A 25,673-nucleotide genomic window follows, 5' to 3' on the forward strand; every position below is an offset into this window, starting at 1 on the left:
TCATAAAATCACACGGTGCTTCAACAAAATATTAGTTTAAGAGTGAGCTGTCTTATATATTACATTATTGTGCATTTTTATTATTTTTCTCCCTAAAACATTTCAGTTTGTTTTTCAATTGAATTGTACAACTTAGATTTTATATTAAAGAATTCTGAAGTGGCATTTCAACAGGGATGTATAAACTTTTTAAATCCACTGTACATCATTATTCTCAAAGAAGTCCAATAGTTTAATGTAGAAGAATTCTTTCCATAAACAATTCTAATTTTTACTCTAATTTTTTATCTAATCTGAAAATATAATGATGAAAAATTATTTTACTTGAAAGGATCAAATGACCTTTAGTTGGAATAAAAATATATTCTAAAACTGGAACAGCTGGAAAGTATTCCAGTTCAGAGAGAGAGAAAAATTGGACATAAAATCATATAGAGTTTGATTATTACAAAGTAAGGGGGAAAACTATTACTCTGGAGAATTCATTAGATTGTTTCTATTGAAGAAACCTGGGAATGGTATATGAATAAATCCAGGAAAAGTGTTACAAAAATATATAATTGTTAGGCTGAAATAATAAGTCAATATAAAAAAAAACAATAGCAACAAATTATCTTAATGATCTTAAAGTGGAAATCAACATAGAACAAGACATATGACAAGATTATATGGTATCACCTATCCTTTTCTCAGCCTCCCTTGAAGAAGTATTTCAAAACTAGGCTGGGCAAAAGATGGAATAAAAATCAATTTAAATCAATTAAGATTTGAAGATGTTGTTGTTCTCTTCTCAAAAGACCCAGAATAGCTATAAAGACACATACAATAGCTGTACAAAGCAGGAGAACCAGTTAGCTTAAAAATAAATCTGAAAAAGATCCAGGTTATGTTTATAGAAAGAAAAAAAATTATCTGGAGAAGAACTAGACATAGTAGAGCAGTACATATATTTTGGCCAACAAAATGCAATGGAAGGTGATACAAAAAAAGAAAATGAACAGTGTGTTAAATGTGGTTGACAGTTAAGCATAATTTTCAAGAATAACCTTCCCCTGTGCCTGAAGACAAAAGTTTTTGATCACTTGTGTTATCTGTTCTAAAATATGCCAGCGAAACATGGACATTAACTTCACAATCAATATGAAAGCTATGAGTGGCGCAAACAGCCATGGAAAGATACATGCTCAGCATTACAAGGCAAGATAGGATTGGATTAGAGAACAAACAAAAATATACTATGTCATCAAAAAAGTAAAAGAATTGAAATGGAGATGGGCTGGTCACATAGCAAAAAGAACTGATGGAAGGTGGACCAAGGCATTCACAGAATGGATCCCACTTGATAAAAAGCATCCACGAAAGAGACCTAAAACAAGATGGAGCAACAACATCAGCAAGTATTACCGGTTCAATTGGCATGCGGAAGATACTTTCATCCTGCAGTAGATAGACAATGGCTAGAATGATGATGATGATGATGATGATGAACATGTCAATAACTTTTAAATAACTTTTCAGATTACATTCCAAAATAAGTTTTAATTAGGTAGACTGCAGAAAAAAACAAATTAGATTTGCCAGGATTACTTTTCAATATAATACCTATAGATCCTCAGCTGCAATTAAGTTAACCCGAATAAAAAAATACTAACTCCTTTATAGTTTCCACAGAATTTTTATTAGGTTTCAATAAAATAGTGAGATAATAAAAGAAAAAGAGCACATAACTTAAAGCCAGTCCATTTTAAACAAGCTTGCTTTCTCAGATCAAGCTTAGCAAATTAATTCAGGTTTCAAAAAAATAGAATGAATAATCTGAAAGCATTTTATCCTTGCAACTAAAGCCAAATTGTTTGCTTAGATGTATGCACTCAGCTCCACAGCAATTTTCTACATAAAAGTAAAAAGTTCTTCATGGTGTTCAGTAATGTCAGTAAAATAAAGAAACAGTTTTCCAGTCTTATATAATTAGCCCAATACTTTCTGACAGAACAATTAATCAGTGAAATGGCTTAACTCAAAAGTTGTGGCTGCTCCAACACTGGAGGTTTTTAAGAAGAGACTGGACAACTGTTTGTCTGAAATGGTATAGGATTTCCTGGTTGGACTAGAAAATCTCCAAGGTCCCTTTCAGCTCTGTTATTCTGTTATTTAAGTACTGTCTTTAAATTGGATATACATTGGACCTTTAAGAACAAATATGAATAAAATATGGCCATATATTGAATTCCAGCAACCATTAACCATAGAAAATGATGATGATGATGGGAGTCACAATCAATAACAACTGAAAATTTCAGCTTGCCATCCCTATGTTAACGTGGTGGCATCTCATAAACCATAAAGCATGCTATCAAAATAAATGTATTGGATACTGCAAGATTGAATCTGGGTTAGTCACCAGGATCAGAGATTTATTCTTCTGGGAGAGTAAACCTGTGGTCCTGGTGATCGACCCAGAATTGATCTTGCAATATTATCTTGAGATACATATATTTCCCTTTATTCATATTGGATACTAATTATCTCAATTACTAATACACACACAAACACACACATACACACAAACTTCGGTTGCTAAGTGAGACATTGTTAAGTGAATTTTGCTCCATTTTATGATCTTTCTTCTCACAATTGTTAAGTGAATCATGGCAGTTGTTAAGTTAATCACATAGTTTTAAAGTGAATCTGGCTTCCCCATTGACTTTGCTTGTCAAAAGATCGCAAAAGGTGATCACATGATCCAGGGACACTGCAACTATCATAAATATGAGTTAGTTGCCAAGCGTCCAAATTTTGATCATGGGAATCCTGCAATAGTTGTAAGTATGAAAAAAAGTCATGTCACTTTTTTCAGCGCTGATGTAACTTCAAATGAACATTAAACAAACTGTTGTAAGTTGAGAGCTAACTGTATATATGTGAAATAAATAAAATCAAGTAAAAAATGTGAGTGTACACATTGTATAGTTTGGACTTCTGGTTAAGTCTAGAAGGATGGAAATCAAGAGACTATGCATTCCAGTCCTGTCTTAGGCCTGAAAGCCCCCTAGTTGACTTTGGGCCAGTCCCTTTCTCTCTCTGCCTAACCCATGTCACAGGGTTGTTCTTACGGTAAATTGGAGGAGAAATTTATATTAGATATTTATCCCTTGATTTATTTACAAAAATAATAAAGGCATGATAAAAAAATTTTAAAAATAAAGAGAGAGTGTATATAGTAAACATCAGCAATATAATGTAATGACCAGGACATGTTGGATTCAGTAAATAAATGAGGATTCTTTTAATGTTTTTTAAAAATAAATTATTTAACAAAATGCATAAAGCAAAATACCATCAAGATAAACACTGGCTCAGGCTACAGTTTTAAATTATGAATTAAAAGCAAAATATGCAAAAATTGCAATTTTATATATCAATAGTGTAAAATGTACAAAAGATAATTTTATTATATTTTTTTAAAATATCCATTTATTTATACAAGGTTTGGTTAACTTTTATTATGTGCTTATTTCAGGCATTATAAAAAGTGTGAACTTTTGCAAAAGTAAGGCTATTAAAATATGGAATCTGTAACACAACAGTGTTCCTTTTTTAGAAGAGGAAGTTCATATATATTTATCTTTCTCACACATTACATACTGAATCATAGCTAGAAAAGATTTATGGGAATTACAGCCAACCTATTTTGAAAACGCTAAATTGGAAAGGTATATATAGGTTGACCTTCCAAAATATATTGGATCACAAATAACATTAAATAAGAAATCTATTTCCAAAGCAAAATATCTGGTTCATACAAACTCACTAAGACAAAGCCAGCTAACCACATTATGATATGTGAATCTGATCAATACAATATTAGTGTATTCAATTCATCATGCCGTCTTCTAAATTTTTAAAAAATGCAATATATTTAGTTCATACGATCTGCAAATCATGGTACATAAGCATCCATTCATTAAATTAACATCTTATTCATTCCACTTTAAGGCAGAAACGTTAAAGTCTCATTTTCTGTCCAAAGTAGGTGCAGTTTAATTGCCTGTCCCCACTCAGGAAAATTCACTTGTGGATATCTTAATAGGTACTGCCATATACCATGCAACTTCTAAAGCAGGAAGCGTATACCCCTTGAGTCTCCTAACAAGTAACTGGAAGTGAGTGTTGCATCATTTAAGCTGAATCATAACACAGCTACAGTATGTTTTCCAAGTGTGCTAAATTAAATTATGGTAAAAGAAAGAAAAAAGTTTACAGTTTACACAATCCCAACTTTAAATGAAGCATGAGAGCAGGCTGACACTAACTGCTGATTCTAACTTAGCCCAAAAGATATGCATCATAATTAAACGTTTGTTTAAAACGCCTGGTCATAAGAACAGACTTCACATTTGTAAAACAATTCTGAGAATGCCTGATGGGAAGATAAGCAAATACAAAAAAAAAGTCTTTAACTAATTTTGTAAGAAGAAATTTCCATTTCCAACTGGTTTGGTATGAGGCTTGTTGGTTTAATGGAAATAGATCTGATGTTCTTTGCTGCTATTTTCTTAAAAAGATAATTGGAAAGTAGAAGCATATTATTATCTTGTCAGAATATTGTAATTAGAAGAGAGGAAAGGTATTGTTGATTAGTAGTAATACAATGCTACTATTTAAATTTTACCACTAAAATAGTACAATGAAAAATGATTTATTTCAATTTACTGCCTTTCACTATCCTACAGCTGGAAATATTTCATCATCACATTGGTATGCAAACAAGGGAAAACATTTAGCAAGCTCCGCAATCTTTCACTTAGTTCCGGAAATTTTTACAGTGCCCAGATTCCGTTGGAAAATATTTGGTCACTTCTGTGCTACCTTGGACAGAAAGTTGTCTCCTGGAATAGAAATCATGTTAAAACTTCCAGCATCCTTGCTCAGACTGGCTCTGAGAATATATAATAGGCCAAATTTCTGCCAAATCATTTTAATCTCAGGCCAACAATATCTTTTAAATGGACTTTGATTGCCAGTTGCCAGATAGAATTCATTACACCATAAATTACTGATATTATTTTACCTTTCATGTCTGCAGTTTTAAGCTTAATCAGTAGTAAATAATTTGTGTTCTCCATTCTGCCTTTCTCAGGTTTGGACACACTCACAATAATCACATCTGATTGACAGCTTAACAATATTTTATTTAATATAGATGGAATCTCCTTGGCAAGATTTTGGGAAATGTTTGCCATTGCCTGCTTTCTCGGGCTAAGAGTGAGTCACCCAGCAGACTTCATGCTCAAGATAGAACTACAATTCAGTCTCCTGGTTTCTATCCTGGACTCTTAACCACTACACCAAACTGGCTTTCATATATTTGCTTACGATATACAAAAAAATTACCACAAAAAAAGCAACACTGGGTGACATATGTGCCAGGGTCCCTGCAATCAATTTGCTCAGACTGAAAAAGCTAAAAGCTGAGAAGCAAAATATTTCAAACCAAGAAAAATAAGGCCATGACTCAACTTCTGGACAACTCTACCTGGATGACTGAGAGTCTTCATCAACATTCAATGCTTTTCAAAAGTTAAACTCCAGGCTGTTATTTCTATTGAAGAGGACTTAGGGAAGTGAGTCTGTCAAATTAAGAGAACACAATATTTCAGCTTCCTAAGGATTTTTCACTTTGTAAAGCATGCTTTCAAATTGTTCATATATCTCTGAGAAACATTTTTTTTTAATTTCTGCTAATAAGTAGTAATTAATCAACAGGATAATGGCCCTAACTTCATAAAACTGCATGACAGAATTACTGAAGACTCTGACTTCTAAGTTATATTTAAATGTAACTTAGCATATAGGATCACATTCTCTAGCACAGTGGTTCTCAACCTTTTTAATGCCGCGACCCCAACCGGTTGTAAGTCGAGGACTAAACCGGTCGTAAGTCGAGGACTAAACCAGTCGTAAGTCGAGGACTACCCAACCGGTCGTAAGTCGAGGACTTTCCCTGCCCGGGAGCACCGCGCATGCGTGGTTCCGCCCCCTGCGCCGGCCGAGGCTTAGCTGGCAAGCGGCAGAGACAGAGCAGGCCGACTACCAGCTGGCCCAGCCCAGGGGAGGTAAGGCACCCGCCAGAAAAGGGGGGAAAAATGGCAGACAAAAAAATGGCAGACAAAAAAAATGGCGGACAGCCTTGCTTGGCGACCCCCATGAAATGGTCGATCGACCCCAAATGGGGTCCCGACCCACAGGTTGAGAACCACTGCTCTAGCAAGTGTAACTATGGTTAATTAGAATCTTAATAATCATAAAGCATCATTCTAGCACTTTCGAAATAATGGTAGCTCCCTTCTGGATTATGACTTGGTACAGGAACAGTAATCCAAGTATACTCTATAGATCAGGCATAAAGCTCAACTTTCTAAGGCTTATTCATTCTTGGTTCCTGAAGTTACTCCATCCTGCAAGAAGAGGCAAGCTTACCACTTTAGAATAAATCTTAATTCAAAAAAGTTCTGAAAGACTGTTTTGGCTTTAATGCTCACTGCAGGTTTGGTCCTATTGCAAGTTCTGCTTCACAAAAGTAGCTCTTACTCTGCTTTTGCACTGCTATGTTTCAATTTGTTGCTACTGTGAACAGTTTTATTTTTAAATAAAGGTTGGCTGAAATTATCTGCAAATAATTGCTAGCAAGTTATGAATATCAACCCTTCCATCCAATGATCTAAATATTCCGCTGAAAGGCATATGTTTCACAATAGCAAGCACAGTTTTGCTGTTAGTCTATTATTTAGTCTATTAATCCAGTTCTGAAAACAGATAGCCAAATGGTCTTTTCTTCCTAATAATACTACAAACATGTCTACATGCCATTGTTGGTCACTCTATTTGGGATTCTAGTAACATCCTTCAACTAATGTGAATAGTTGATTTTTTCTAATGTCCAAGCCAAGAAAACTACAATGTCTTTCTACATGTTTAGGATGAAAATTAACCCAAACTATTGAAGTCAGTCTTAATGTTAGAAAGTTTAAGCTTTAAGTTTTAAATTCTAATTCTATTAAATAAGGCATTTTGGTCTCGTTTACATATACTAAACCAAAAAGACTTTAGTGTAGGGGTTTCAAACTGGCAGCCCACAGGCCGGATGTGTCACATGCAGGCCATGCCCACCCTGGCTCTGCAAAGGCAAAAAATGTAGTGATACATCATGATATGTCACATGATGCAGTTGAGTTTGACACCCATGCTCTATTGGTCTTCATTTATTGATTTTTTAAGACCCATGTAAAGAATGAGGGGTCCTTAATGCTCCAAACTTGATTGTTTTCTTACAGGTAATTTATTACCGAAACTAGATAACATCATCAGTTAGTAAGGAATTCCTGATGATGTTATCTAGTTTGGATAATGAAACATCTGCAAGAAAACAACCAAGCTCAGAAGCACCAAGGACCCCTGATTTCAATCCTAAACTACAAGTATTCTCTTTTATACTGTGTAAAAAAAGCATTTTGTGCTTTAAGGGACTACCTTCCACCACAGAAGCAATGTACCTGTCTTGATGTTATATTGTGGAGGTCACAGGTTACTCTCTATACTTTGCTTAAAATCATCAAGACAGAATCAATAACCCTCAAGTGACCCCTTCACTTCAAGAAAGTGATATGAAATTATGGGTATCCTCCTGTATTCAGAAGTTTACTCAATAAGCAGGTGGCAGTATGGCCAGGAAAAAAACCACACATAGTTGCCGCCATTCCTTTATTACAAAACCTACTCACAGTCCCTCACACCCTAATTATCTTCCATCTGGATTACTATAATGTAGTACAAATAAGGCTGCCCTTGAAAAGCATTTAAAAGCTACAGCTGTTGCAAACTGCAGTTGCCCATACAAAGATAGGTGTTTCCCATTATACCTTGATCATCCCACAACTTTGGGAGTTGCAATAGCTATCATTTGGCTTCTGGATATGATTCAAGTAGCTGATTGTCAGCTCTAAAGACCTACATCAGGGGTGTCAAACTGCCTGCCTGTGGGCCAGATGCGTCATGCCAAAACCGCACCCCCCCATTGCCGGCAATGGAAAAAAAGCCACGATATGTCATAACATGTCAAATGATGTTGCGAGTTTGACACTCCTGACCTATATGGATCCAGATTAGTTCATCTATGAAATCAACTTCCATGTTCACTGGGAAGTTAGTCTGATTAGATTAAATTAAGCAGATTAAAATCAGATTAAAATCATTTTTTAATGTTATCCCATGCTCTTTAGATATGATCTGGTTTTAGGAGAGCAGATAAGAACTGACATTTCCACCTATTCCAGGAGGAAGGCATCTTTGAATGTTGGATGCATTGTCAGTCACATAATTTTGTAAGCTTTTTATATTCTTTATCATGGTGTTGATTATTTTTTCATGTTTTATATTTGTCTTATTCCTATGGGTTTGTTTAGTCTTTAGTCTTCTTATTGTGTTTCTGATTGTTAGCCTTTAGAATGAGCAGCATACACATATAGTAATAATTTTTTAAAAAAGGAAATGTGCTTGCAATATCACAGGGCAAATTATAGTCCTTGTTTTCGTATGAAACAAGATCCATGTATAGACATAAAAGATGGAGTTTAACACTTTAAATTGTATCTGGAAGCAAACTGATAGTCAATGCAATATTAATGTAACATATTCATTAATTCATTAATCAGAATAGAGCTGGAAGGGATCTTGGAGGTCTTCTAGTCCAGCCTCCTACTCAAGCAGAAGACCCTATCATTTCAGACAAGTGGCTGTGCAGTCGCTTTTTAAAAACCTCTAGTGATGGTGCAGAGTTTGTGATGTGCTTCCTACATACCTTAGTTAACTGACTGGCAAAAACTTCATTTATTTCCTCTGTTTGGTTGAGTGGCCTATAGCATACACCTATGGCAATGTCATTTCCCCCCGTCTTTTATATTAACCCAAATGCATTCAAGACAGTTTTCATCCTTGTTGTGCTCTATCTCTATAGAGATGTAGTTATTTCTTATATATAGTGCAACTCCACCTCCTCTTTTATTTGATCTGTTTCTTTTAAATAATTTAAATCACTCTAGCTGTATATTTCATTTGTGGGTTTTATCCCACCAAGTTTCCATAATGGCAACAATATCATATCTGCCTTCATTTCTCATTCAAGTTGACACCAGTTTTTAAGCCAGTGGTTCATTTCTAAAATCCTTTGCTCCCTCATTGGTTGCTGGCCTTTTTTGGAAGTATAGATGAAAACACTACTTGTGCTCCTAATTCTTTAACTTTCTTCCCCAGCTGTTCATAATCTTGTTATTGTTTTCAGATTCATTGTTGTGTCATTGGTCCCACATGTAGAAGAAGAAAGGAATAGTAATCTGTGAGGTTGATTATTTTAGTAAGGTACTCAGTTACATCTTTGATTTTTGCTCCAGGGAGACTATATACCTCCCTAGATTGACTGCCTGGTCTTCAAGCTATAGTTTCTGTTCCCCTAAGAACTTAATTTCCTATCACCAATATTCACTTTTTTTCCCCTAAGGAAGTCTGGGATACTTTTCTTCCTGTCGCAGGTATCGTAGAAACTATGATGAATGCTCTTTTGTGATTGTCTGTATATTTTCTTCCAGGGGGACACTATGAAAGCAATTGTTCAGTTCCAGAGAGGCTTCATTGGAGTGGGCTAGGATAGATAGTAGGAACTTTGCTCTACTTCTTCTATTCTAAACAAAAGGTGTGGTTTAGAAAATGCCCATATCGACTCATGCCATCTAAGAGATTTTATGGACAAACAATATATATTGTCTGGGTTTAGCTTTAGCTTGTATTGTCCTTCTCAGATCCTGACAGCTTCTGAGCAGAGAGAATGGACACTCATATCATTTCCCCTATAATATAGGGTGCATTTAAGGTTGAATATCATCCATAACCTGATGATAAAGCATTCCAAGTTGTTAAATGACTTCATAGAGAAAAGCAGGGAAAGAGGATTCTCCTTTGTGGAACCTCCAAAGAACTATTATGCAGTGTCTTCTCATCCACTATCATTGGCTGAACTAAATCACTAAGGAAAGAATGTAACAACTCTGTCCAAACTCTATTCCATAAGGTCTCCAACCTTTTGAGGACCAAGGATCAGTTCCATAGAGAGAGGTTTTTCCACAGACTGGACTATGCATGGTTTTATGTGCTGCCTGCATCCTGCAGATGGAGCTTTGCTTATTTGTGAGGACCAGTTGCTGGCATGCCATGCCATAGCCCGGTACCGGTCCACAGGGGGTTGGGGACCCCTGATCTAAAGGGACCTGAAAACATATACTCTCCTCTGAAATAATAAAAAATACTTGTAGTTTGAGTTTTAGATTTTGGCTGTGGTTTGTTCTCCAAGCTTGATTCAATATCATTTCTGAACATTTCATTACTAAACTAGGTTACCTAGTTTGGTAATGAATCGTTCAGAAATTATATTGAAACAAACTTGGAGAACAAACCACAGCCTAAATATACTCTCCTCATCCAAGTCCTGACAGAAGTCAACAAGGAGAGAGACCAATGCTGTCCCTATCTGAATTCTGATAATCCACTTCATCCAGGATATTCCATAGGTAATCCATCAACACTGTCTCAACAGTTTTCCCCAAAAGGGATGATTGGAAACTGATTTAAGTCCCCATTTTGAGGGAGGATTTTTTTCAGAATACCAATGTTGAATGATAGTGAGAATTTCCCAGATCCAGGTGGTCACATTAACCCTTGTCCTCACAAAGAAGCCAGTACAGACAAGTTCATAAGTGGCAGAATAGAACCTAGAAAGCATTCTATACCCTCCCTTAGAGTTTACAGGCCAGGAGTTCCAGGTTATATGTCAAGATACCTCCGGTGTCACCCATGCTATTCATACTATCTATGGAGAATTAAGATTCTGGAAATCTGAGAGTTTACTGGCAAATACTGTACACATTGGTAATATCAGCCAGGGTGAAGATCTTGTTGATTTTTCTCAGGGGATTAAAAAAGGCTGCTGGATAATGTCTTGCAGATACAATAAGCAAAAAATGAAAGACACTTTACCTCCTTTGATACCTTGGTGTAGATTTGAACGCATACCTATGACTGAGGAGAATATTGTTTTGTCATTCTCTGCAAAGACTATTTAGGTCTAATTAATGTAGCATCAATAAACCAAAATAGAAATTAGGATCAGCCAACAGAATGAGGCTGCTCAGAAGCAATTTGATTCAGTATTCAACTTTTCTCCCATTACTGGTGTTTTACCAGAGTTGCCTGTTAGAGAGCCTGGGAATTCCTCAAGGAATTTTAAGAAATCATTCAAATCTATAAGCCGTTATGGTAGATGGTCCAAATGGGTTTATATACTTCTTGAAATCCTGGGTGGCATTCAGTGTCCTTCAGATTAGGGTGATTGCTTTATATGTCATCCTTCCCTTGACATCCATGTTACCATCCTATCTTAAATTATCAGCAAAACATATAATATGAAAGTCTAAATAATGTTGAGGCCACCTGCTACAATCTGCTGGCTGGTCAGGAAAGCATGCTGCAGTCTACTAGAAAAATTGCCCACCTTTGCCCTAAGAATGGGTTATGAATCCCTGACCTAAAGAACAGTTTCCTTCTTCTATAATGCTGCCTGTCAACTAAGAGTTTCAAAGAAAGCCTTGATCTATGTTAAGGAACAAATTTTAGGCTTATATTTTACTTTTTAAATTAATAAGCAATATGCATTTATTCAAATTCTAGCTAATTGAATTCTAATCTAATTTTAGAACTGTTAAATACCAGACAACCGAGGTGTATTCTTCTTTATATACAATGATTTAAAATTATTTAAAATATTATTGTGGGTTGCTTATTTTTTTCCAGTGATTATTTTAATTGGCTAGAGTATAGGACTTTGGTAGGCTATAAAAACAGCATTAAAATATAAGCATATTTTCTTATTTCTTATTTTTATTGCTAATTTCTATTTCTCCTCTACTACTTAAATCATACATATTCCAAAGAATCAATGGTCTGGTTTGTATAACAATTTGTGTTTGAAGCACTGTGTCAAAAATACCTTACCAAAAATTAAATCATAAGAGAGCTGTCATATCTGTACAATTACAGCATATAAGCAGTTACACATCTATAATGATATAATTACAGTTGATGGCAGTAATAATACATGATGGAAGCTATTAATAGTATATAAAACACAAACCTCACAAATGATTAATCTCCCATGTGGAAAAATAATATGAAGACTAACAGGCATTATTTATCTATTTCAAGGGTTTGGTTTGCAGAAAACATGGATAGAAAGTTCAAATACAAGAAATAAATTTGCAATCTGTAATTCATTTAAGATAAAGAAACTGTTAAATTTCTGTTTTTTAGTTTAACATACTTTTCAATTTATGTAGAATTATACTTTGTGGAGTTAGGGGTATTAATATAAGGTTACTTTTAGATGAATAATATCCTGGGATTTGGTTTGGGAAGTCCGGGTGGGGGGTGGGGAGGGGTTTTCATTAATTGTGATGTACTTGTGATTGCTTTCTTTTTTATGCTGAAAATAATAAAATTTTTATGAAAGAAAAAAAAAAACATACTTTTCAATTGTTCCAATATGCAGCGAAAATTTGATATTATTTAAAATGAAACTATAAAAATAGAGTACAATGAAGTTGAATAAATAAAAACAAAACAGTTGCAAGATAAAATAAATAAAAACAAAACAATTTTAGGTAGGGATGATTTTAGAAGCAATTTTAATTGGAAACACAGCCGTCAATATTTGGTTTTTAATTCGGTTTTTATTGGGGTTTATATTGTTGTATCTTTGTATTTTTCTATTTGTTTATAGTATCTGTTTTTTAAATATGCTGTGAACCGCCCTGAGTCCTATGGGAGAAGGGCGGTATATAAATTAAACTTGAATTGAATTGAATTGAATTGAATAAAATAAAATATTTATATTTAAATAAGATTCTAGAAAACAAAATAGCTACTAAGTATTTCATAGAACAGTACATTCATCACTCCCCATCTTTCTGAAGTTCAACAATTATGGAATCAACATAAAACTTTGAATAAAGCATCAAAAGCTACTAGGATGCTGTATGAATTTATTATAAGTTACACCACCAAAACAGACAATTCAGAAGAAAAAGAAAGTCAGTGCAATTAATATTTAGTAGTCAGGGAGGAAAAATGAGAAACAATCTCTTCATAGCTGAATGCTATCCTATTGTGTTTTGTTTTATATCACATGGTACCTCAACTAATAGGATTTGAATCCAACTTATCTATTACTAGATTTTATCATGGGGGAAAAACTGGGAAATAAAATCCTGTTGTGAATAATTCACATCTATATACTTAAGCTTCAAACACCAGTTTACTTCTAAAAAAAATTAGAATTCAGGACTGAAAATATTGTGTCTTAAAGAGTTTGCTCCCTCCAAACAGCTCACATTTGATATGGCAAAGTAATCAATTATTTTTCATCATTAACTTTTCAATTGTGACAATTAATTTCCAAGCAACCTCATGTTGTTTTAGATTATACTGTATACAACTTGACAAATAACAAATGACATTGTACGCTCCATCTTTGGAGAAATACCTATAATTAACTAAGTAATTAATTCAATTTCTATAGCTTCTCATCTCAGTCAAGTGATTCTGGGCAGCTTACAATTCTAAAATTATAAAGTTAAGACAATTAAAAACAATTAAAACATCCAAAAATAAATACATAAGCAGCCAAGATAGTTAATCAACCAAGAGTAAAGCCAAAAAATAGGGCCCTCATCACATTCACAGCCCCAGACTCAGGGGCACTGGCAAGTTTTTAAAACCTTTGAAACATTGGGGCATTCTAACCTCCAAAGGAAAAATATTCCACAAAGCAGGGGCTACGGTAGAGAAAGCCCATCTTCTAGTCCCTGCCAGTTGACTGTGATTTTCTGACAGGATCTGCAGCATGCCCAGTTTGCTAGATTGAACTGGATGAATAGAGCTCTTGGAAAAATATGAAACTTTAGGTAATCCAGTATAATACTTATTATGATTATATAATTTCTTTAAAGCCTTGCCACATCAAAAGCAAACATGGGAAATGGTCCTACATTCCATCTTTTCTATGAGTACAAGTCAAAATGATGGAATGCTATGAGGCAAGCTCTTGTAGAAATATTTGGCAAACTTTCTACCTGACTTCTCTGATACACATAACTTATGGTAAATACATATAAATCAAGAAGTTAATGGAATTATCCAAGAAATGTAATATATTTGCTGCATGAAGCAAAGAATGAGATGATTCCTCTTTATTTCCATATCCAAAACCTGATTAGATTAGCAGTTTATTTAACATTGCCACTGCAGCAGAATTCTACAATGGAAACAATAGGCCAGATTAGGAAACATAGGACTCATAGAACACAAAACTCTTTCTTCTTAAATGATGTTTACCTAATTCTCAGTACCTGCTGTCTGAGAAAGCATTCTGCAACAGTCATAATATAAGTGTCTTATGGCAGATTGAAGTCTTAAAACATTTATGAAATAAACTTGATGCAATTAAGTCAGCTGCTTTATGCGGTACAATGCTATTTATCATGTAAAAAACTATTAAAACTTTCTTCAAATGTTAGGAATTGATTGCTGTAATGCTTTACAATAATGATTATACTGTGACATATATATTAAAAGCATTATGGGGCAGTCAATACTTAATGTCTATCTAGTGTTGTTTGAGCTAAATTATGTGTTATCTTTAATATATAGAATGCAACCATTATAAAGTCTGGTTTTATTAATTCAGTCCTACTGAATCATTAAAAATCATGAATAGATTTTTTATGATGCTCAATGAGAACCTTGAATTTTCAAATACATCTGCTAAAATTGATCCAACTATCATTTTTATTTTCTTGGATTATTGAATTGGGTTAAATTTACTACGCCCATGCAAGTCATATAATTAAATGCTTTGTTTAGCCTTGTGCATCTATTCCCCAAAGCTGCAAACTAGCTATAGTGGCTCAAAGGATTTGTACTATTGCTTCAGAATCTGCCCAAGATTTCCTTGGTGCCTCTATATTCACAGAAGACTTTCAAGTTGCAATACTTAGCAAAGCAAATATCCCAAGCTTTGAGAAGTGAATCCAGCCCAGCAATCTGCTTGTTGAATGGTTTGCACAGCCTAAGGGCAGACTTCTATTATACTGTTGTCATGACAGTACTCTAGTTATTGCAACATTTCTTAAACTACTTTACTCTAGTCTGAAAGCTTTCACAATGACATTGAAATAGGTATTTTCCCCTCTCATTTTCACGTCAGAAGTAAGGTGATTCAGAATTCCACCTAATTCACCCACATTTCAGTCGTTCAGAGATCATACTACTTGCATCTTTGATGCCACTGTTTATTCGAAGATTTAAATTTCCATAATTTGCTATATATCTAAAACAACTATTTTGAAATAATTAGTTGAATACATATAGTAATAATAACACTAATATAGAGACAACCAGTTTGATCTACAGGATAGTTAAGGGAAGAGAGTAGCAAAGCACAGACCCTGAATTTAGGGGCCACTCTAGTCTGAGAGTGCTAGTCACCCTCAGCCCAGTCCAGCTCCCAGGGTTGTTATTGCCATGAGGAAAACAGGAGAAGGAATATATGCGGTCTTGAGTTATTTACAAAAATTATAAAAGCAGCATACATATAAACAATAAGCAAGTCTAATATCATTCTGAAGCTATTAAAACAAAACATCAGTTATAGAGATATGGATGTGAGTCTAGAAGTCTGATTCTCTTTGCAGATATTTTTTTTACTTCTTATTAACAATATCTTAATAAGCAGTAGGACATAGTTAAGTTCATAATATCCTTTTTAGATTACAAATGTAAATATATTTTACATTTTAGATTACAAATGTAAAATATCATTTTTAGATTACAAATCTAAATATATTTTCTTTTTAAAGAAAATTGTAAAAGAATAGGATGTAAACCCTGTATATGACAATTTGTAATTAAAGTAGTTTCTATGAAGTTTTAGTTATTTAAATAAAACAGCTGAAATACTTTTAAATCCTCATTCTTGTACCAGGAAAAGGGTTAGCATCATATTGTTAACACTATCTAGGAAAAACTGCATTCCACATTGTACACAAATTATTGCCTTGAGTTGTCAAGTACGAATGACATAAATAGTGCCAGATGTTTCTTTTGTAGCAAGTACTACAGAAAATTTCATAATTTCCAGTTAAATACAACTGCTGGATAAAGTCTCACAACCAAGAGGGTCCTAACAATAAATGTTTTGTTTACTTTTCTATGAGGAAACAGATGTTAAAGTCTCATCTTCAATGATAATACTTGACAGTTTCCAACCTGACTTGTTTTGGTCTCTCTCAAATATATACTTTCTGATTGTAATTAAGCCCAGGGAAAAATCTGTCTCTTGATTTTACCGCCTGAAGCTGCAGCTGTTGGCTGACATTATCAAAGCCTCACGATTGCAAACTCACGTGCAAATCTCATCAAGAGTAGACATTTCTAATTAATTCCAGAAGTCTTTCTTTTGTTCAGATCAGGAGACAGAAGAAAAATAATGATCAGCTTCCAAACAGTGGGTGTTGAGCTTCAGCATGGATATTTTAAAAGCTCTAACTTGGCTGCCCCACCAGAACTGCAGAACAATTTTACAGTCAATTGGCCACAGTATTTGGAACTCTACATCATCATCTGTAGTGGATGGTAATGTAGCTAATGTAACTACAGATAGAATTGGTAATGACTCTATCCCAATGAGGTGGAAAGCAATAGCTCCAAAGGGTATTTTTACCACTTGGGTCATTATCTTATTGAAAAGATATATCATACTAGTTTATGGGTCCAGATTTTTTTTTTAGTGTGTATAGTATCAACAGTATGGCTTGTGTTTAAAAAAGAATAGACAATTGTGAGTATGCAACAGGATAGTAGTTTGTTGAGAGAAAAGGCCGCTGAGGCATCTGGTGGTCACTTAAAGAATCATCAGAGAGAAGATTTTCAAAAGTTTTTGAACACTGGGTGTTCTCCAAATTTGCACAAAACTATTTGTGCAAATCAGTATTTGGGGGAGGGGAAGTCAGATGTCCATCTTTGGTTTCCTTCAATATATGAAACCAATTTTTTTTATATTTAACCTTTAAGGCCCCAAAGGTGCTTTTCAAAAAGCAACTGGACTTTCTTGGTTTTTATTTTTCTTTGAAAATATTTCGTTTCTCATCGAAGAAACTTTTTCAGTTCTGAAGTTTAATTCTGAACTAAAAAAGCTTCTTGGATAAGAAGAAAAATGTTTTCAAAGAAAAAAAACAGAAAAGTCCAGTTAACTTTTGAAATGGATAATGACCTGGATGATTGAGAATCTCCACAGACGTTCAATATTTAAGGCAGTTTTTTTCCCTATTGCTTTCTCTTTTCATCTTTCTGTAATTGCCTTCAACTCCTCCTCCATAGATACCACGAGAGTAGAGGCAGTATAAAGAACTTCTTTTCTAAATTCAGAAATATTAAGTTTAAAGGTGGCACTGGGTTTTGCAATGCATCAATGATTGCACTCCGAAACTTAATGAAACTATTTTTATTATTGATGCAATAATTGGCTCAGCTTAAAATCCTATGAGCAAGGAGAGAACAATAGCCAGGAATTATCCGCAGGGGCTGGGGAATAACTTGTGGAAAGGGACAAAGGGCAAAGAGTTGAAGATTCAGAGGGGTAAAGTGCTAAGGTAACTGTTGGGAATGAAAGCAGACAAAAAGGACTGTAGAAGATACAAAGCAACAGAGAAAGCTATGGGAGTAATCAGTAGGTAAAGTGCCTACAGGTACTCTTCAACATACAACTGTAATTGAACCACAGTTTTGGTTGTACATTATGACAGTTGCAAAGTGGGTCACCACATGACTTTGCCTAATTTTTTTTTCATTTTTTGTCATGGTTGTTAAGTAAGCAATCATTAAGCAAACTGATCATTTGCTGTGGGGTTTTTTTTGCCAGAAAATGGAAATAAGCAGTGGTTTCCAGCACAAACATCCTAAATCGTGACCACTTCAACACAGGGCACTGCAAATGGATGTAAACATGGGCTGGTTGCTGAGTGTCCAAAATACAATCATGTGACTGTGGAGGTTTGGTCATTGGAACTCTGAATCTGAGATGTATCTCTCTTTTGGGGAGGGGGTCCATCATAATTTTGAATGGTTGCTAAGGAACCTATCTTAAGGACTACCTGTACTGGCAGAAAGAAGCTTATGAGACAGATATACAGAAAGAGGGCATAAAGTTATTTGCATTCTTTCAGGTCTCCTGATGCCTCCAGCCATACTTTCATATTTTTCTATATATTTTATATGTCTCATATATTTTAAGCAGAGTCTTACAAACAGTAGTATCTTTTAACATTCTCAACATATTCTTTGGAAGGAAAGCAATATGGAAAGAATAAATAAATACAAAATACAATGCTGAGGGAGAATTATAGAAAAAAAATGCACACATACATGCATAAATATATTAAAAAACTGCATATGAAACCAACAATTTTATGTACTGATTAGCTCAAATATTTAATATTTAATATCTAAATCAACAATTATGCTAATTTAAGATGTGTGAACATAATTACAAATTTTGGAAGTATGAATAAATAAATGATATAAATGATATTTTAAATAATTATTTTATAAAGAGTAATTTGGTAGACATAAATTATATTTATGCATTTTATATTTAAATTATAATATCTATTTCAAAATAACTATTCTTTTCTAAGATTGTAAAATAAAATAAATCCATGTATAAATACATGTAGATCATACCAAAATAGCAGAATACTGTTACTTTTATGAAATAAATGTGCTATATGGACATCAATATATGTAACTCTATAATAAAACAACTTTTCTTACCTCAAACGTAGTTGATAAAAGTGCAGAACGTACTTCCAAATAACCAAGCTTCTGTAGAGCAAGGAAAACAGAGCAACGTGCAGATTCCAAGAAAGCAGCTTCAGGTCTAAAAATAATTGCAATTTTAAAATGACCAAAATTAATTGGCTCTTTAATTGGTTACACGGTTTATTTTACAACATAAATAATAGAAATGCACAAAGCCATAGTTTGCCCTATGCAACCTTTCTAAAAGTTGCAAAGACAGAAATGGAACCGTTTTAATTATACCGGGAGAAATCATATTATATTAAAGCAAAGTTAGGTCCTTTTTAAGCATTTTAGAGAAGCTCTTAGCATATTATTCAAAAGCCAAATATCTTCATATTTCTGTCCTTTAGATCATGGGTCCCTAACGCCCAGTCTGCAGGACATTGGAACCAGGCTGCAGAAGCGACGACTTGTAAGTGTATGAAACTCCATTTGCATATGCATGGACTTAGGTTGCATGCATGGAATCATCTCCTCCCCCGAGACTCTGCCACCACTGCCAGTCCGCAGAGCTACTTTAGGTAACAAAAACCAGAATCAACAACTGTGAGTCTCATTACCTATGGACAGTATTTAGTAGTTTCATTCTGCTAGCATAAAGCACCATGTGTTAATAAGACACTTTATTTTCATTCTAGTAAAAGAGTCAGCTCTACTTCTTTAGTTCTGTTGGTGCAAGAACTTGTATAAACTGTTCCATAAGTATGTCAAAGACTCTGTACAATACCATTACTCTGTACAGGTAGTCATCGACTTATAACCATTCTTTTAATGACTGTTTGAAATTACAACAGCACTGAAAAAAGTGACTTATGACCAGTTTTCACACATGATCATTGCAACAACCCTATTATCACATGATCATAATTTCGGTACTTGGAAACTAGCATGTATGTATGATGGTTGCACTGTCCTGTGATCCTGTGATCAGCATTTGAAAATTTCCCAGCTAGCTTCTGAAAAGCAAAGTCAATGGTGGAAGTCATATTTGCTTAAAAATACCACATGATTCACAAATCCACATGGAGCTCTGTTTCCATCTGTCCTGTGTGCCATTGTTCTCTCCCTAAAGACTAAAGTGGACAATCTGAAACTTGAGCTGGCCACGAACAAGGAATGTATAAAGGAGGTGGTGACCCTTTGAGAACTGTATGCAACGGAATTTCATTTTGATGTATGCCGATTGGAGTACATTCAAAGTGACAATAAAGTTTTGTTATTGTTATGATTCACTTAACAACTGTGGCAAAAATGTTTGTAAAATGGGGCAAAAATCACTTAACAACTGCCTTGATTAGCAATGGAAATTTTGGGATCAACTGTGATTGTAAGTTCAGAACTACCTATGTTATTTGTTGCAATTATGGCTTTTGCTAAATGTCATTTCTTGGACTTATTCAGCTAGTATTACATACAATACAATACAATGGTATTTATGAATGTGTAGATGATATTGAAATGTTAGAAAGTGAAAGAAATTAATTTAATACTGCAAAAAGAAATATATACATTATATACTATTGTATAAATATTAAAATACAAATATACGGTAATATTATTTTCACTAGAGATATTCTACCAATCTTCCAAAGTATTTGTTGTTGTTAATTGCGAAGTCGTGTCTGAGCCATTGCGACCCCATGGACAACGTTCCTCCAGGTCTTCCTGTCCTCTACCATCTTCTGGAGTCCATTTAAGTTCACGTCTACTGCTTCAGTGACTTCATCCAGCCACCTCATTCTCTGTTGTCCCATTCTTCTATTGCCCTCAATCTTTCCCAGCATTAGGCCCTTCTCCAGTGAGTCTTTCCTGGAGAACATTAGGTGGCCAAAGTATTTGAGTTTCAACTTCAGGACCTGGCCTTCTAAAGAGCAGTCAGGGTTGATCTCTTCTATGACTGACCGGTTTGAACACCTTGCAGTCCAAGGGACTCGCAGGAGTCTTCTCCAGCACCATAGTTCAAAGGCCTCAATTCTTTGTCACTCAGCCTTTCCTATGGTCCAACTTTCACAGCCATACATTGCAAATGGGAAAACCATGGCCTTGACTATACACACTTTTGTTGGCAGGGTGGTGTCTCTGCTTTTTAGTATGCTGTCTAGATTTGCCATAGCTTTCCTCCCCAGGAGCAAGTGTCTTTTAATTTCTTGGCTGCAGTCCCCATCTGAGGTGATCTTGGAGCCCAGGAAAATAAAATCTGTCACTACCCCATCTATTTGCTAGGAATTGAGAGGGCCGGATGCCATGATTTTGGTTTTCTTAATGTTGAGTTTCAAGCCAACTTTTGCACTCTCCTTCTTCACCCGCATCAAGAGGCTCTTTAGTTCCTCTTCACTTTCTGCCATTAGAGTGGTATCATCTGCATATCTTAGGTTGTTGATATTTCTCCCAGCAATCTTAATTCCAACTTTTGATTCATCTAGCCCTGCCTTTCTCATGATGTTCTATGCATATAAATTAAATAGGCAGGGTGACAGTATACAGCCTTGCCGGACTCCTTTCCCAATTTTGAACCAATCAGTGGTTCCGTGTCCAGTTCTCACTGTTGCTTCCTGACCCGCATATAGGTTTCTCAAGAGACAAATAAGATGGTCTGGTACTCCCAGAGACATTACCCTGCCAACAAAAGTACGTATAGTCAAGGCCATGGTTTTCCCAGTTGCAATGTATAGATGTGAAAGTTGGACCATAAGAAAGGCTGAGCGCAAAAGAATTGAGGCCTTTGAACTATGGTGCTGGAGAACACTCCTGCAAGTCCCCTGGACTGCAAGATGATCAAATCGGTCAGTCCTAGAGGAGATCAACCCTGATTGCTCTTTAGAAGGCCAGATCCTGAAGTTGAAACTCAAGTACTTTGGCCACCTAATGAGAAGGAAGGACTCACTGGAAAAGAGCCTAATGCTGGGAAAGATTGAGGACAATAGAAGAAGGGGACAACAGAGAATGAGGTGGCTGGATGGAGTCACTGAAGATGGTAGAGGACAGGAAGGCCTGGAGGAACATTGTCCATGGGGTCATGATTGGTTGTACACAACTTCACAAGTAACAACAACTACTACTTTGATCCATATTCTAATGTGTGATACATTCAGTAATAATATTCAGTTTTATTCTTCAATATGATTTTCTTCTGAAAATGTCATTATTTCTTAAACATGTGCAGATAGAGTAATTAAGGTGTTGGACTAGGAGAGAGAACCCAGGTTTTAGATCTCCCTTGGGCAGGGAAGCCCCCTGGGTGACCTTAGCCAAGTGTTTTCTTTCAGCAAACCATTAGACTTTGCTATAAATAAGCTAGCTGAAACAATAAAACTCTTTCTCACATCATGCAATAAGAACTTCAACAAATACACTACAAAATCAATGGATCCTTGCAACCAAGCTGAACAATTCTCAAGATGACATGTACAAACGGGTTTAAAAGTGTAGACTCCTTTAAATTAATCCTGAAACTTTTGAATCCTTCTGTCAATCCAGGTGTATAAATCTTAAAATCTCTTAGCTTCTGATTACGTATTCATCATGCTTGATCATTCAGATGAGCTATCAACCAAAATATCTGGAAGGCACTTTGTTCCCTATGTGTATTCTATATCAAAACGTGTTGTTTTTTTTTAAATTCAGCTTGGAGAACCTGTTACAAAAAGAAAAAAAAACCTGGAACTGTGATTAAGAGGCAAAACTTAATAATATAAAATTTGCTGTGGTCAAGTGAACTTTTTTTTTTACACTTAATCTCTTGCTGAACCTCATCAAATTCTTGTGGAATCCCAGGTAAAGATGGAAAAACTTCATCTATAGCAGTGTATTGTCTCATACGTAGTCCTAGACTTATTATCTCATGTTCCTAGAATCTTCAAGAAAACAGCTATGCCAGTTTTAAATTATGTAAGAAAATACTTCATTATTGTTCTCCTCAGTTAGACAGTTTGCATTTAACTTTTTAATTAAAATTTCCTAGTGGCAACAGACATCACTAAGCACTCAGCACTAAGACATTTGTTTTACTCCATTGTTTCCTCTATTGACACCTAGACAAAAAAAAATCAGAATCTTATTGATATATTATTTTCACTTTCACTATTATTCAGAAGAGACATATAAAATATTTTTCTGTTTAAATCACAAAATATCACTTTGACATTTGTCCTCTGTGTGATTTTAGCACCAGAAGAAACTATTTTGGCAGTCAAAATGCTTTTACTGTCTAACAAACGGATATAGAAATTGCCTACCTTTGGTCCATAAGGAAACCAATGGAGGTCAATGTCAGGACAATGTAGCCAAGTCTCATGAGAAGAGTTACCTGTGATAACGTCTGTTAAAACAACAAGCAGACAAATTACTCATTTAGGTTAGCTCTCTGGAGAGATATTGTGTTCTAAACTTCCCAGTGAGGTAGTCTGAACTTTCAGTCTCAATTATATGAGTTTTTTACTGTCTGCTTTTTGAGTAGTTTGATACTTTAAACTTTACAACTGCAAATCCACTGCAGATTCTCTATTCCTCCTTCATGTCTTTAAGTTTCAAAGTTGAAGGTTACAAAAATTGGATATTTTCCTTCAAATAATTCTTTGCACAATATTACTCTTGAAAATAATTCTTTCACTCTTATTATGGTTTATTCTCCTGACATTATTTGAACCTTTAGTGACCTGAAACAAAGTGGTAGACCTGTTTTCTAAATAAATATCATATCACATATCTGCCTCCTTTCTCCAGCTTTTCTCTTAGTAGCACTAGATCTTTATATTTTCCAATCTGCATTCTCTGGAGAATATTAGCAACTGAAAAAAAAAAATCCTGTTAAAAGGAGGGGTGGAAGTATGGAAAGAAAATAAGTCAGACAGTTTAATGTCATGTGTATTTTTCTGCTTCTTAGATATTCAATATATTAAATAATACTATTAAGTAATATTATTTGAATCTGGACTCCTCATATTTGAATCAAGTGGAACATTAAGCATATTCAGTTCAATTCAGACACTGCTTATAATATACAAATGGAAAAATGGGAAATATGTGGTTGAAAAGATTGAAATTTATATTACATTATAGATTTTTTTATAAAATGCTGTACTGTTGGCAGAAAAATAATCTAGAATGTATAAAGAATGTGAACAACAGGACTATCTGTCATTTTACAATCACTCGGGAGTCACAATGGCCTTGAATGGATGATTTATGGCCATCGTAAAATTGATCACCTGACCGTATTTCAGGCATTTTGCAAACAGCTCACCTTGATGACTGGTTGTAGCATTGTGTGGTCATGTGACTGTGATTTGTGATGGGTTTTTTTGCCAGCTTCCAGCAAAAAAAAAGGCTTATGGCATTTTTTTAATGACCACTGCAAAAAAATGTTACATGGGTACTTCGATTTATGACCGCAATAAATTATGATTGGAGTTTTGGTCCCAATTGTGTTTGTAAGTTGAAGACTTCCTATAAAGGTTAATATTTAACTGAATTTTGGGACAGTTGGATAAGCAGTTTGAAAAAAATCCATGTAACACTGTTTTTATATATGATAACTGCAGTGAGATTATTATATGTACAACAGAAATAGTTGCCAATATCTACAATGAGGGATGATTGATGAAAATAACAGAACTTTCTAAAATTAAATTGTTTGATTAGAAAAAAAGAGAATATCTACATTTCTTAGTGACTGGAATCCCTTAAAGACTTTTTTTGTTTAAAATTAAAAAAAAATGTACTTGTGATTTATGATTTTGATGATTAGACAGTACAGCTTATCGAAAGAAGACAGTCATAAACATAGTGTTGATGATTTGAAAGCTATCATTTCTGAAAAGACATGGCAGCTGAGAGACTGGCAATCAACAACGATGCTGTTGAATATGAGCCTCAAATTCAGCAGCAGCACAAACTCTTTTTTTCTAGGTATGGAGAACTCATTAGGCCATCTGACCCAGGCCATTTCTGAGTGGGTTTGCTGAAGATTCAAAAGGCAGTCATTATCCCCAAAGTTTTAACTTCTATTAAACTACAAAAACAGATCCATTGCTTTAAATATGCACACTACTTAATCAAGTTATAAGCCAACGCAAATTTCTCATTTGTGCCAACATTTTGACCACAGATCCAATTTCATACTTTCTGATAAAAGTGATGCTAAGAGGATAGTACACTGCAATAATTATTTTCAGCACAATATAGTTACTAGCACATTTTACATAATTAAATACACAGTGATTTAGACTAAACTTGTTTCCCTTACAGAAAAATAGAAGTTTAAATTGGGAAGTTGCTTACAATACAGGGAGTGGAATGGTTTATAGTACTGCTCAACAAAATTGCAGAAATGAACTATCACCAGTCTGACAAACTAATACAACAATCCCACTTACAAAGGTAAACACAAGATACATCACTGTTCAAAGTAGAAGCTAATTTGGTATTCTGCTATATGATGAGCATATTTCAATACTTAGCCAAACCACTGTGGTTTTATCAAGAATTGTGAAACTGATGTAATATATGTTACCTGCCTACTGAGAACAAGAAGGGAAAAAACCCTATACACCAACATATACCGTATATACTCGAGTATAAGCCGAGTTTTTCAGCCCATTTTTGGGGCTGAAAAATGCCCCCCTCGGCTTATACTCGAGTCAGCGGCGGCGGCGGCG

General features: G+C 34.8%; 1 protein-coding gene across 1 annotated transcript in view; it reads right to left on the reverse strand.

Moving 5' to 3' along the window:
• AGMO (alkylglycerol monooxygenase) overlaps nucleotides 1-25,673 on the reverse strand; it is a 160,745-nt gene that overhangs the window by 39,669 nt on the left and 95,403 nt on the right. The window contains exons 11-12 of the mRNA XM_015816773.1: nucleotides 23,253-23,335; nucleotides 18,988-19,093 (exon numbers count right to left, since the gene is read on the reverse strand). Coding sequence (XP_015672259.1) covers nucleotides 18,988-19,093; nucleotides 23,253-23,335 — 189 coding nt within the window. The remainder of the gene's footprint in view (nucleotides 1-18,987; nucleotides 19,094-23,252; nucleotides 23,336-25,673) is intronic.

Source organism: Protobothrops mucrosquamatus, unplaced genomic scaffold, assembly GCF_001527695.2.
Source record: "Protobothrops mucrosquamatus isolate PMUCROS unplaced genomic scaffold, P.Mucros_1.0 scaffold494, whole genome shotgun sequence".
NCBI lineage: Eukaryota > Metazoa > Chordata > Lepidosauria > Squamata > Viperidae > Protobothrops > Protobothrops mucrosquamatus.